The sequence below is a fragment of the Carettochelys insculpta genome, chromosome 6 (genome assembly GCF_033958435.1).
Source record: "Carettochelys insculpta isolate YL-2023 chromosome 6, ASM3395843v1, whole genome shotgun sequence".
NCBI lineage: Eukaryota > Metazoa > Chordata > Testudines > Carettochelyidae > Carettochelys > Carettochelys insculpta.
The window spans coordinates 14,866,725-14,879,560 of record NC_134142.1 but is presented as its reverse complement, the minus strand read 5'-3'; the positions used below and the strand labels follow the sequence as shown (position 1 = coordinate 14,879,560).

Here is a 12,836-nt window from a genome sequence, read left to right as displayed (position 1 = left end):
CCTACACGCTTCAGGCTGGATGCTGGGGAGGGGAGCCCCAAGTCTCAGGGGGCCGGATTCAGACTGTGGGCCAGGGGTTTCCCATCCCAGGTATAGACCAAAGAGGGCTGTTGGAAAGATGCTGGCAAAGCGCTTTCAGTTCAGAAAGTTCTGCCCTTGACTCTCTTGCAGAGGATTCAATCTCCTTTCTTGTAATATAAAATGGCTCCCTCCTGAACATCATCCTCTGGGCTGCAAACGGCTTCCTACCAGTCACTATGTCAATAACCATCCAAGAAGTAATTTATGAGTTAAAAGACTGACTCATTTCCTTTCTAGCTTTAACAAGGAAGAAAGTGGAAACTCTCAAACCAGCTGGGGTTATCATATTTAATTAGACTGACACTATACAAGAAAGCACACTCTTCTTTCTGACTATCATCCAAATCTACACCAAGACAATCTACCATTCTCTTTGAACTGTAATTAAAGTGTGGCCTAGACAAACTGTAGCTAGCCAGGGGCTACACTTTGGGTCTGCAGTTGGCCAATGTAGTGTGTGAAAGGACTTAGGATTGCTCATACCCTCAGAAGGGGACAGAACGGAGTGGTGAGCACTGTTAGAAGGCAGTGTCCTGATGAAGATGCCACAGTCCAGAGAGTGACAGGTCCAAAAAGGGATGGTGGTGACGGTGAGGCAGTGCAACAACAGGAACGACACTTACCAGAAGGCAGCATATACCATTAAAAAGAGCTAATTCCTGATGTGATCCGTAGGAGGTGCCATGGCTGTGAGTTGACCCTATTACTCATCCTTTATTTATCTTATCTTTCAGTCCTGTCTCAGAACAGGTGACTGCTGAGCACCAAATAAGTACATTTGAAAACAATTTTTAACTTTGTTCCTCTGCTAAGTGAAATCACACTACCAATTGGAGAGAAGGCTCAGATGCACTAAACCTTAGGGTCCAAAGATCAAATGATGTTTGGACCAACCTTCAGCACACACACACACACACAAAAAACATGTCACCAATGGCCACTGTCTTCAATGAGGCTGTTCCACTTGAGCACAAGAGTCTACTCACGTGGATCCAATTGCATGATCTAGCCACACATTTGTATAGACTGTAATGTAATGTGGTTGAATCAGCACAAAGCACATCCATACCCCCACATGGTTTCTAGCCAGACTGACCTACTGTATAAAGGCCTGGCTGGAGACTGATGCTGTGGTAGGATTGTCAGGCCATAAATGGACTAGGAACAAGAGAGATTTGCTGTTGGGACTGCCTGAAAGAATGTGGGAGGACATTCTGAAGTACATTGTACCAAATGTTCTGGACAGTACTCTTTAATCATGTCCTCTCAATATCTTGTAAGATCATCGCACTAGTCATTCCATCCAGTTCTATGAAGTGCCTCATATCATCTGGCTCCTTGTACACATGTTGGAATTCTTAAAAACTTCTGGAATTCTGGTCTTTGCCAGGCCAACCTTTATGATGCAGAACCCACCATCCACCCTAGCCTGATGACCACAGGGTAGTCAGATGGCTACTGAGGAGCAATGGAGAATTACATAAGGGACAGCTAATAACCAAACTGGCCCTGCAAACCCAGATGTATTCTGCAATGGTACTGGAAAGAAGGAAATGGTGTCTTTAAAAACACTCATAATCCTCTAGCTGTACAGTATTGTCTGAAACAACGTGGGAACAATGTTCCCTTTTTCCTACACTGCACTGATATCAACACAACTGTGCAAAGTGACAGGTGAGGACAACACGTAATACTTGTGCTGTGGAAAAAAAGCACTTGTGTGGACATACTGAGTCACATTAGACATGGGTGTCAGACCCATTATTTTGTACGTAGCCTAGGTGGGCACTGAGGGGGAATGAACACAGTCCTATAGCACTGTTGTAATATGGACAAACAGCAGTCCAGGGCTGGATTCAAGCCATGTGGCTAGGGCTATAAATGACAAATCACTCCCTGCCAGGGGATTCAGCTCATCTATTTATGCCCCAGATAATACAGAATGCTTTCACATAATCTACTCCCTCTTTGTGGTGACCTTGATTTGTATTCAGCAACTGAAGAACAGGCTGAGACCTATTCATATGAGGCTTCTGTTTTCAGAAGCTAACACTCCGCAATTATCCAATTCCTCATTAATAACGTGCCTTGATAAATGCCAATATCTGGGGGCCCAGAGGCTGAGCTGATGTAAATCAGCATTGCTTCACTGAACTCACAGAGCAATACTAGTTTACACCAATTCAGCATTTGGTCCCATATCTAGGCAAGCAAAGCTGAAACTTTCATATCTGTTCCCAGACATAAAACAGGTCTGAAAATGCTAAGCAAGCACTCTACCATTTGAGCTAATTTCCCAGTTTCTCCCCAGTAACAAATGTTGTACCAGGTAGTTTCTCTGCCGCCCTCCTGCAGCCTATGAGCATGCACCTTTGACAATAAGCAGTAAAGGAAACATAGCAATTGTCATTACATTTGCTAACTGATTCCCAAGGGTCAGTGATGGATTATTTGCCCAAGTGGAAAAAGTGCAGGCTAGATCAGGAGAATAAATGAAATCCAGAACTCACCGATAAATGATGCCTTTCTCATGGAGAAACATGAGGGCTGAAATAATTTCTGAAGCATAGAAGCGAGCTCGGGCTTCATCAAAACGACGAGACTTCTGAATATGGAACATCAAGTCCCCACCATTCACAAATTCCATGACAAAGAACAAGCGATCCTTCACAGACAAACACACAAAATGGACAAATCAGCACATCCTGTCCTGTACAGAGATGAATTCAAATACAAACTATTCTCCCCAAAACAAAATGAAGAAACCACCAAGAGATGCTGAAAAATGTTATCTTCCAGAAAAATTAAATAAAAAACTAGAAGGTCTGGAAAAAACAAAAGCCACTCCAAACATCTCAATAATGAAATATGTCCATTTGGTCTGAACATATGAGCAGATGCTTTTTTTTTTTTGGGAGGGGGGAGTAGGAGGAGAGCATGCAGTCCAGTTTATGCAAAGAAAATTGCAAATGAAAATAAAGTCACAGGCTTGTTTGAGGTTGCATCGAAATTTGCCTCAATAGTTAAATATTATGTCCTATTCTTCTAATTGTTTCAGAGGTAAACTTTCCATTCTGTCTGGAAGGCTAATAGAGAATTAACATGAGCAAGTTCAAGTTCTTTCTGATTCTTTTTGATTTGCCTTTCTCCAAATCCCCCTCCCATTCCTGAACATTACTAATCTATGACTTGAGGTTTTAACCTCATCTTGAAATTCCAATGGATGGGTGTTTAGTTCTTTGCAGGCTCTTGTATTTGGCCAGCTTGAAATGACCACTGACATTAACCTCTTGAGACGCTCACTGCAGAAGAAAAGAAAACCAGAAATCTTTTCATTTTATAGCTGGTGCTGCAGACTTAAGAGGGAAGCCAAATGGCCTGTGACTGATGATAAAAGCATTCCTCTCATCACCATTGTGGGCTGCTGCTAGAGCTCTCTCCAAAAGCAGCAAAATTAAGACAGAAGTGCCCCCACATCTTGGAGTCTAAAAAATTTCAGCCAGCATTTGCACTATAGCGTGGAAAGTGATCAAACCCCAAGAGCTTTAAACGCTGCATGAAGTCCATACAAATGGCAATGAGCCTTCACTGTTTTGCTCTGGCCTGACCTTAGGACTTGTCCCCAGGAAGAAATAGCCTGGAATATCTATTGCACACTAGCTCCCTATGAGGACGCTCCTATTCCATACTAAAAATGCCTTTGTGAGGTTTCCTCTAATCCACATGTACTTAGTTCCGGGTGAAAGAATACACTACTGATCAGTGAGGTATAATCAGCTCTCCCCATCTGAGAAATACTGACAATTTGAGAGTTACCCTGAAAAGAACCTAGTGTTAAAATTAGTAAGCTAATGCTCCATGGACTCAGTGGTTAAGAATAACCAACTCTTCTGATTTGAGAAAGGTAGAAGTTGATCTGAAAGGAATCTTGCCACTACATCAATAAGCTAATAATGCTTTCAAGGCACACTGGATTAAGCTATACTGCATAGAAAGTAGTCATAATAGGGAATACACATATGCACACAGGAAGTTAGCTGAGAATTGCTGTTGCATTTTAAAAATCACATTCAAATTTGTTCTGAACTTGCTTCTCAGTGTAGACAAGCCCTTAGAAGGACACTGAGCAAGAAGAAGGAACATACACTGTGGTGAAATCTGATAAAATTTAGATCCCTGCACCTTGCTAATTATACCATCCTTGACATTTCTTTTACGCCTCTCTCTCCCCCCCCGCCCCCACACTGATTGCTGCACAAAGAACCATCCATCCTACATAAGTCTGCTCACTAAGCTACCACTCACCTGTTCATGCAAATTACTCCTTAAAACTCCCTTCCTGCCACGTTGCCCACATGAAGTTATTTAATTCATCAGCACCAAATGTACCAGGTTTGCAGTTATGAAAACAGTGACTGAAGTAGTAGGGAGTTTCCCACTTTTTTATGCTGAACTGTGAGAAAACGAAGCCACGGCAATCCCTTGCTATCTTAATTCATACATGCTCTGCTTCCCCCCTTCCAGCTAGTCCTTCCTGACCTCCTTGTGGGTACACTCTCAGATATGTTGCTGTAAATGTTCATGGTCTAATACTTTCCTCCTTTCCCACATGCTTACGGGTGCATTAAAACAGCAGTATTTAAAACATCATCACTGGCATATGAATTAAATAGCTGTTGAAATTAACAGGGCAGTCCGCAACTAACGTTTCAGGCTTTCCACAAATCCAAGCAAACATCATTCATGGGTTACACTAAGGTCACATTCTGAGCATGTTTTAACCATACAAACTAGAAATTGACACTGCATATGCTCACATCCACAGACTATACATCAGGATTTACCAGTGAGACCATTTAGTCTTCGGCGTAACTTCAGCCTACTCAATTCTTTCCCTCTCACCCCCCAGTTTAGCTAGGGCTATTAATTGTCTAATTTACTAACATTTATCAGTCCTGTGGGTCTGACTACAGAGAAGAATATGGCTGGGTATTGTAAATTATTCACAATCCAGCATTTGTAAACTGACTTTTTACGTGCACGGTAGACCATATTAGAAAGATCAGCACTCGCAACAAGGGTGCCTATTGTCACTTTTCCTGTTCTTGATCACAGTGTACTGGATTAGGAACAGGACAACAGATGGCCATCAATGGACACTTTTCAAACAGCTAGAGGATATTGATTTTGTTGCTGATGTCGGTGTGAAAGGAAGGAGACATGAAAGCATGGAAGAAAAGGTCACAGCACTAGACAAAACTGCTTCAATGACTGTACTGAGAATTAACAAGGGACAGACCAAGACAATGAGGATCAACTAGTCCTATAACACCACCACCACACTGGGAGGGGATGGCCTAGAACAGGCGTGTCCAACCCGCGGCCCACGGGCCGCATGCGGCCCCACAAGATCGTAAACTTTTAACATTATTATGTGATTTATATACATTAACTATATTATATATTTTATATGTGGCCCAAGACAATTCCTCTTCACTCAATGCGGCCCAGGCAAGCCAAAAGGTTGGACACCCATGGCCTAGATGATGTGTAGCAGTTCACCTACTTGAGAAGTATTATGGGCAAAGATGGAGGAATAGATAAAGATATCAATGCCAGGAGAGGAAAAGTAACAGTTGCATTCAAGACTTTCCATCCCATATGGAGTTCACAAATAATATCTATGAAGACGAAACTGCGGATCTTCAACACAAGTGTCAAGAGTGTGCTGCTGTATGGATGTGAGACATTGGCCGTGTCTGCACTAGCCCAAAACTTCAAAATGGCCATGCAAATGGCCATTTCAAAGTTTACTAACAAAGCACTGAAATACATATTCAGTGCCTCATTAACATGCAGGTGGCCTCAGCACTTCGAAATTGACCCAGCTCGCCGCCGCGCAGCTCACCCAGACGAGGCTCCTTTTCGAAAGGACCCCGGCTACTTCAAAGTTCCCTTATTCCCATCTGCTCGTAGGAATAAGGGGACTTCGAAATTGATGTGGCTCGCCGCCACACGGCTTGTCCAGACAGGGCTCCTTTTCGAAGGACCCCAGCTACTTCGAAGTCCCCTTATTCCTATGAGCAGATGGGAATAAGGGAACTTTGAAGTAGCTGGGGTCCTTTCGAAAAGGAGCCCCGTCTGGACAAGCTGCGCGGCGGCGAGCCATGTCAATTTCAAAGTGCCGTGGCCGCCTGCAAGTTAATGAGGTGCTCAATATGTATTTCAGCACTTCATTAGTAAACTTCAAAATGGCCATTTGCATGGCAATTTCGAAATTATTGGCTAGTGTAGACGTAGCCCTGGTGTACTAAAAAATCTCAAGCAACAGACATTCATAAACAGATGCCTGAGGTACATCCTGCACATCAAATGGGAAGACTATTAAAAATGAGGAGCTTTGGAACAGAGCGGGACAAGAACCACTTGACATTCAAATCAAGAGAAGAAAGTGGGGATGGCAAGGCCACACTCACAGAAAACCATCATCCAGCATAGTCTGTCAAGCTCTCAGATGGTACCCACGAGGAAAACGCAACAGAGGAAGACCCCGGACAATATGGAGAAGATCTACTGAGACCGAAGGAGAACAACTGGGGTACTCCTGGAGTCAGCTAGTATTTTTGTCCTGAGACAGAATGAAGTGGAGGAGACTTGTAGATGACCTATGCTCCACTCAGAGTACAAGGTTTTAAAAATCAGAAACTAAGCAAGATTTTCCACTGGTATTCACAAGCAGGGCAATCAACCTGCTAAGATGCAAAGACCAGCTAAATAATCTGTAAAAAAGCACCCTGAGGAGAAAAATAAGCATTCTGAAACAATGACATTTTCTTAAGAAAGGGGATTTACACCACTTAAAATTAGGGATCAGCCTACTATAAAATATCTGTGAATCAGGGTGGAGTGGAAGGGCTTTACACAGCAAATAGCTTTAATAATAAACTTTGGAGTAGATCCTCTGGCACTCCACAGCAATGCTTGGCGCACCTAGCGATTGGTCAGAGATTGAGAGCTTTGTACCACTCTTCTCCCTTCCTAGATGCTGGGCTCTCTGCACAAGTTAGAGCAGTCTCAGTGCAGCTCCGACTTGTTTTGGAGGCTAAGGGCTCCCAAGGAGCTATTCCACAAGCCACAACTGCCCAGTCTTCATTTCAGAATGTTCCCTGTACTGAGGTGGGGCAGAGGGAGAGGGAAAAGTCTTCACCTAAAACAGCCTTCCCTTTGATGGGTACTAAAATGGGGTACACAGGGGAGTTAAAATGGGCTGAGGATAGGCACTGCTGAAATTCTCCTCAGGGCTTTTTACATGCTGTTTCTCAGAAGCAGCTTCCCCGTTTTGTTATCTTTGACACTGCCAATAATAAGAAATTAAGACTTCAAGTCAACAGGAAACAATGACTTCAAGGCCTCACAGCAATGCAGCCACAACAGGAAATACTGTTGCACCATTTTGGATGAGACTCAAGCTGAACAAAAGCCACAATGCCAAATGTTACTGTAAATTAAAGAAACAATTTAGTCAAATAAAGTGACCAGCATCATATGGTTTTGTTTTGAGGCTGGCCAGCGTCCAGAGGTGAATGTTGTAGATTCTTCTGCAGGAGAACTTAGTTTATTGCTTGCCAAGCTGAAAAATGTTAGGAACAGAGCTGGGGAAATAACAGTGCTGGTCAAACCAAAAACAAAAAGCAGCTGGGATCAGGTATATAATTCTTAAAAAGTTTTTGACAAAACCAAAAGTGACAAAAAAAAATAGTTTCAGACCAAATAAAATGCTTTGGTTGGCACCACAATGAAATTTTTCTGACCCCTCCTCCATTTGTTTCCCAGTCAAAACTATTCACTGAATTCAAATCAAATTTGTGAATAGTTTTCATTGATCCAAATCTGCATTTCTGGTAAATATATATATACATATATATATATATATATATAGGCTAAGTGAATAGATATATATATTCACTTCGCTAAAATTCCCAGGTCTAATCAAGAGTACTGTGGGAACTACAGAGAATCAAAGTCACAGAACAGGAAGGGACTTCAAGAGGTCATCAAGTCTGGTCCCCTGCACCCATGGCAGGACCAAACACCATCTACACAATCCCTGACAGGTTTTTGACTAACCTACTCTTAAAAATCTCCAATGATGGAGATTTCACAATCTCCAGAGGCAATTTATTCCAGTGCTTAACCACCATGACAATTAGGACGTTTTTCCTCATGTCCAACCTAAGCCTTTGTTGCTACTTGTCCTATCATCAGAGGTTAAGGAGAAAAATTTTCTCCCTCCTCCTTGTAACCACCTTTATACATGCTTTGTGCCTTAAGAGAGGGCCTCATGTAACTCAGATACACCTCCCACTTTTTGGTTGGAAAAGCACTGTAGGGCTTTGAAGGGGATTCCTTCCAGTTTGGCCCAATTCTGCAAGTTGTTCTGGGTGAATTACTAGGCAGGTCTGTGTGGGTACTGAGTAGTTTGCAGGATTAGGATTAAGAGCATGTGTTCCCAACCCACAAACGTGAGTCTCTCAGTCAAAGCTGACAGGCTTGGGTTAGGAGGGCTCCTGCTGGTATTTGCACATAAGTGAAGGTGAAAGGTACATCTCTGGCTGGAGCTCAGACTCTAAAATCCACCCCTCACACTCCACTGAGTTTCAGAAGTTGAGGTCCGGTCCAGCCATAACTTCCAAATACTGTCTACATGACTATTATAAGAACACTGGCATAAGCCCTGCTACTCTCAGGCTGTGTAGACATACTCCTCAAGATATGTGGCTGGGACACTGAGTGAGTTGACTCAGGAAGGAATAGGGGAACGGAAACATAGGACTGTCTGAGGTATAGGAGTGTGCAGAATCTGCCTGTGAGAATAAGTTATAGTGGCATAGCCTGGAACAGCAGGTGAGATACACCTGGTCTCCAAAGCCTGTTATACGAATGGTGCAAGTAGATCGGTACGGTCTGATATGCTGCACCTTTAAGATATTAATTGCCACCACGTCACACCAGAAAGTCACAGGAGCAAAACACAGAGCTGCTAGTGTGCCTGTAGTGCCCACAGACCTCCATCCAGTTGCATCTCCTTCCTTCCTTTCAGAGTCTGTTCAGACCTGCTGATTGACAGGGTGGAGGTAGTATAGTTGTGCCAGAGAAGCCGCCAGCATGCTACTTTCACTACTGCAGTTCTGGAGAGCCCTGCAGTTCAGAAATCAAATCCAGCACAGTGGGAGGACAGAGGAGAGCTCCCACACCAGTAACACTGAATGGGAAGGGGATGGGGAGAGTGTGGGAGCTCAGGCTAGTGACGGGCAAGAGATCATGTAAAGGGGGTTCTTACACGTGGAAGACTTGTGCCCCCCCAAGTTGCCCGTATGTCAGTAACAATTAAAATCTACTTGCACAACAATCTATAACCACATGTCTATAACACTCTACAGACACAGTTACAGCTAGAGCTAGCTGGAAAACAGGGATCCCTGCCTACAAAAAAATTCATGTTATTGTGGGGTGAAAAAAAAATCCCAAAACAGGACAAAGCTTTCCATCAGAAAATGAAATTAACAAGATACCTCCCATATTAGGAGACCTGATTTCAATTTTCCCAGTAGGAAAACTCTAAATTCTTGTTTCAATAAAATTGGAATTTTTCCACGACAATTTACATTTAGCAAAACAAGATGACATAGTCCATCAGAAAATCACTCTGTTGGGAAATTTCTGGCCAAGTCTAGCTACAGCATAACACAGGTATAACACTGTTAGTGTCCACACACAAACTGGTTACAAGCTGTGTGAGATCTGTGTCATTTAACCGAGGCAGTCTAATCCGATCAGACGCTGAATGATGAAAACTTCTGCAGTGAAATCCTCACCTGTGCTTGGACCCCTTTACGCAGAGTCAAAAGGCTGGAGTGGCATCAACAGGGCCTAAAAATCCCAGTTCAGGACAAGAAACAATTCCCCTGATGCAGGAATGAAGTGAGAGAACCGTAAGCTCCTCAGGAACGCTGCTCTTGCATAGGGGGTGTACCAGGAGAGTGTCAGGGCAGATATGCATCAGAGTGCTGCAGAGATTCTCATAGGGTCCACAGGGAAGCTCCAAGGAGACTGCTGTACTTAATTAGTCCCCTAGATCTCTCCACCCCTACATAGCAGCCCAGGACTTAGAGGGTGCAAAGGTGGTTTAAAGCCATGTTAGATCCTTCTGTCCTTAAGCTGCACTTCTTAGAGGCGCTGCGAAGTTGTCATAGCCTTCAGTCCTGGTAAGAGACTCATGAAGGCAGATGTTTATAGCTACTGATTCACATGGGGGCTTTTGCAGGATCAGATCCTTAATTACTCTTCTAAGAAAAATTTAATGGTGAGTAGTTTTATTTTATCATCTAAAGACTTTCAAGCTTGTAAGGTCCCTATAAGGGAGCATTTGGAGGAGAAGAAACGTGGTTTATGGTTATCCAGCATGTTCAGAAATCCCACTTGAATGTGGAATTCCATGCTGTAAGCATCTAATTTCCATGGATATGACTAGCACATGTAACTTACTGGTAGACATATTTCAGGCCCAATCTGAAACTCAAGTAAAGTCAAAAGGCTCCACTAGAGAGCAGGGGACATTTTCACTGCCTGTTCTCTCATTAAGATTGCTTTCACAGTGTGTTCTCAGCAGTTTACTCATTGCACAGTGGAAGTCAAGGCACAAAAGCTACTCAATGCAGGCGCAGGTCTTTGCTCAACAATGGAATTTTATTTGTTCATTAAAAAAGTGTAGGGGTTGGACAGCTGATAAAATATTATTACAAAGCCGTCTCAAGGGCAGACAGTCTATCTCAGAGTTCCTCAAAGCTTCTGGGTGTGTTTTTTTTTTTTTAGCAGGAGGTAGTGGTGTAAGGCTCTGCAAACCCACATAAACCTACACATTTGAAGTCTTGCTGGAAACTTGGAAATTGTCAACTGCTTTCTAAACACCATGCTAATGAAAAACACATATCAAACTTCACTAGCAGTGCAGTGCTCTTACTATCATGGGCTATGCCTACATAGCAGAGTTATTTTGGAATAAGCTATTGTGGAAGAGAGTTTACAGAATAGCTGATTTCAAAATAGCGTGTCAGCACACAAATTGTGTATCAAAATAGCACTTGACTATTTCAAAATAAAGCCTCCACATTGCTTGGCCAGCAGGGCACCTGGGTAGGGCTGGAGGCCCCCTATTTCAAAATAGCCCCTGTGCCCTGTCTATACAATCCCTATTCCGAAATATCTATTTCAGAATATCTGCTATTCCTCATACAGTGAGGTTTACAGAATTTGAAATAAACCATCCACTATTTCGAAACAAAGGTTTTGCTGTGTGGATGCTCGCCACGTTATTTTGGAATAGCGGCCATTATTCTGAAATAACTTTGCTACATAGACACACCCACAGAATCCAGATGCAATCGTAGAGAGTGAACAGGAGCAGACCAAGTGATTTACTGTGAAAATGTCACTTGATTTTCCCAAAAAAGTTATTTGAGACAATAATTTGACTGATCCACTTTTAAACTTAACCTCACCATGCCCACTAAACCAGTCCTGTATCCTAATGAGCTCTGACATTCTAAAGTAAGAGGTTTGCACAGTTACAGAGAATGGGTTCATAGAATGGCAGCAGTCCAGAGTAAGAAGGGATCAGGAGTACAAGGAAGGAATGAGGGAGACAAATCATAAATAAAAACTTTCTTTAAGAAGTGCTCTGGATTAAATTTAATTTTGGAGCCAGCTCCCAGCTGACTGAATGGAGGTATACTAATCTTCAAGGCCTCTGCTTTCTAATCAGAGTAACATTAAACAGAGATACGCCATCCACTCCCCACAATCCCATCCTAGGAACCATTTCTACACATCAGCTAAAGTTCTTTAATACCTTCAAATTAATTACATCAGAGCACTTAGCCAGCCATTTGGAAATCTTGTGGACAGAGGCAAGGACTACAAAAACGCAGCAATTAATGAATAGCGAACTGATTCTGTTGTGATTATATGGGACAATTTATTTGCATACTTCAATCACTCCGTAAATTCATTCTGCTATCAGCAACAATTTATGGCTAGGAGAAGAAATCAAATTGCAACATGCCAATAATATTATATAGCTCTCAAGTTATTGGTACAGCACAAACACAAATGAGCTGTTGTAAAACTAAACACTGAATTGCTGTGATTTATTTATTTTTGAGCAAATGAAGGCATAATGAAAAACTAACACGTTTCAGAAATTATAAAGTAAACCGCATGCTGCATTTATTTCTCCAAAGCTAGAAAAATCATACATAGTGGCTGTCTTTGAGAGGACTGAGGATTTCCAGTCAGTAGATTAGTTTAATCTAAGGGGCCTGCCCAGTTTATATTTAGTTAATACATTTCTGAGAAACACAGATCAGTTTCTCTCTCTTGGCCTGTTCTTAGCACTTACAACAATGAATTACTGACGACACTGCTCCAGCTCCAGGAACTGCTGATTCATCATCTGACAGTGCTTTGTTATTTTACACTGCTGATTGCAGGCAAAAGACCAACTTCCATATACAGCACTCCTAAAGCAACTGAGCATAAGGGCGCTCCCTGAGGCAAAGACAATTGAACTGGTTCTGTCCAGCTTCCTGTAAGATTTCTCCAGCGTCTCTCTGAGCAAAGGTCACTGTGTGTGCAATGTTCTACACAGTGCAGTATTAACACTAAGCCTGTCTTTCAGAAGTGCTGAGTATTAACAC

General features: G+C 42.6%; 1 protein-coding gene across 1 annotated transcript in view; it reads right to left on the bottom strand.

Moving 5' to 3' along the window:
• The window catches only part of PRKCH (protein kinase C eta), a 187,121-nt gene that overhangs the window by 74,707 nt on the left and 99,578 nt on the right, over positions 1–12,836 (bottom strand). Inside the window, exon 10 of the mRNA XM_074998675.1 lies at positions 2,592–2,746. Coding sequence (XP_074854776.1) covers positions 2,592–2,746 — 155 coding nt within the window. The remainder of the gene's footprint in view (positions 1–2,591; positions 2,747–12,836) is intronic.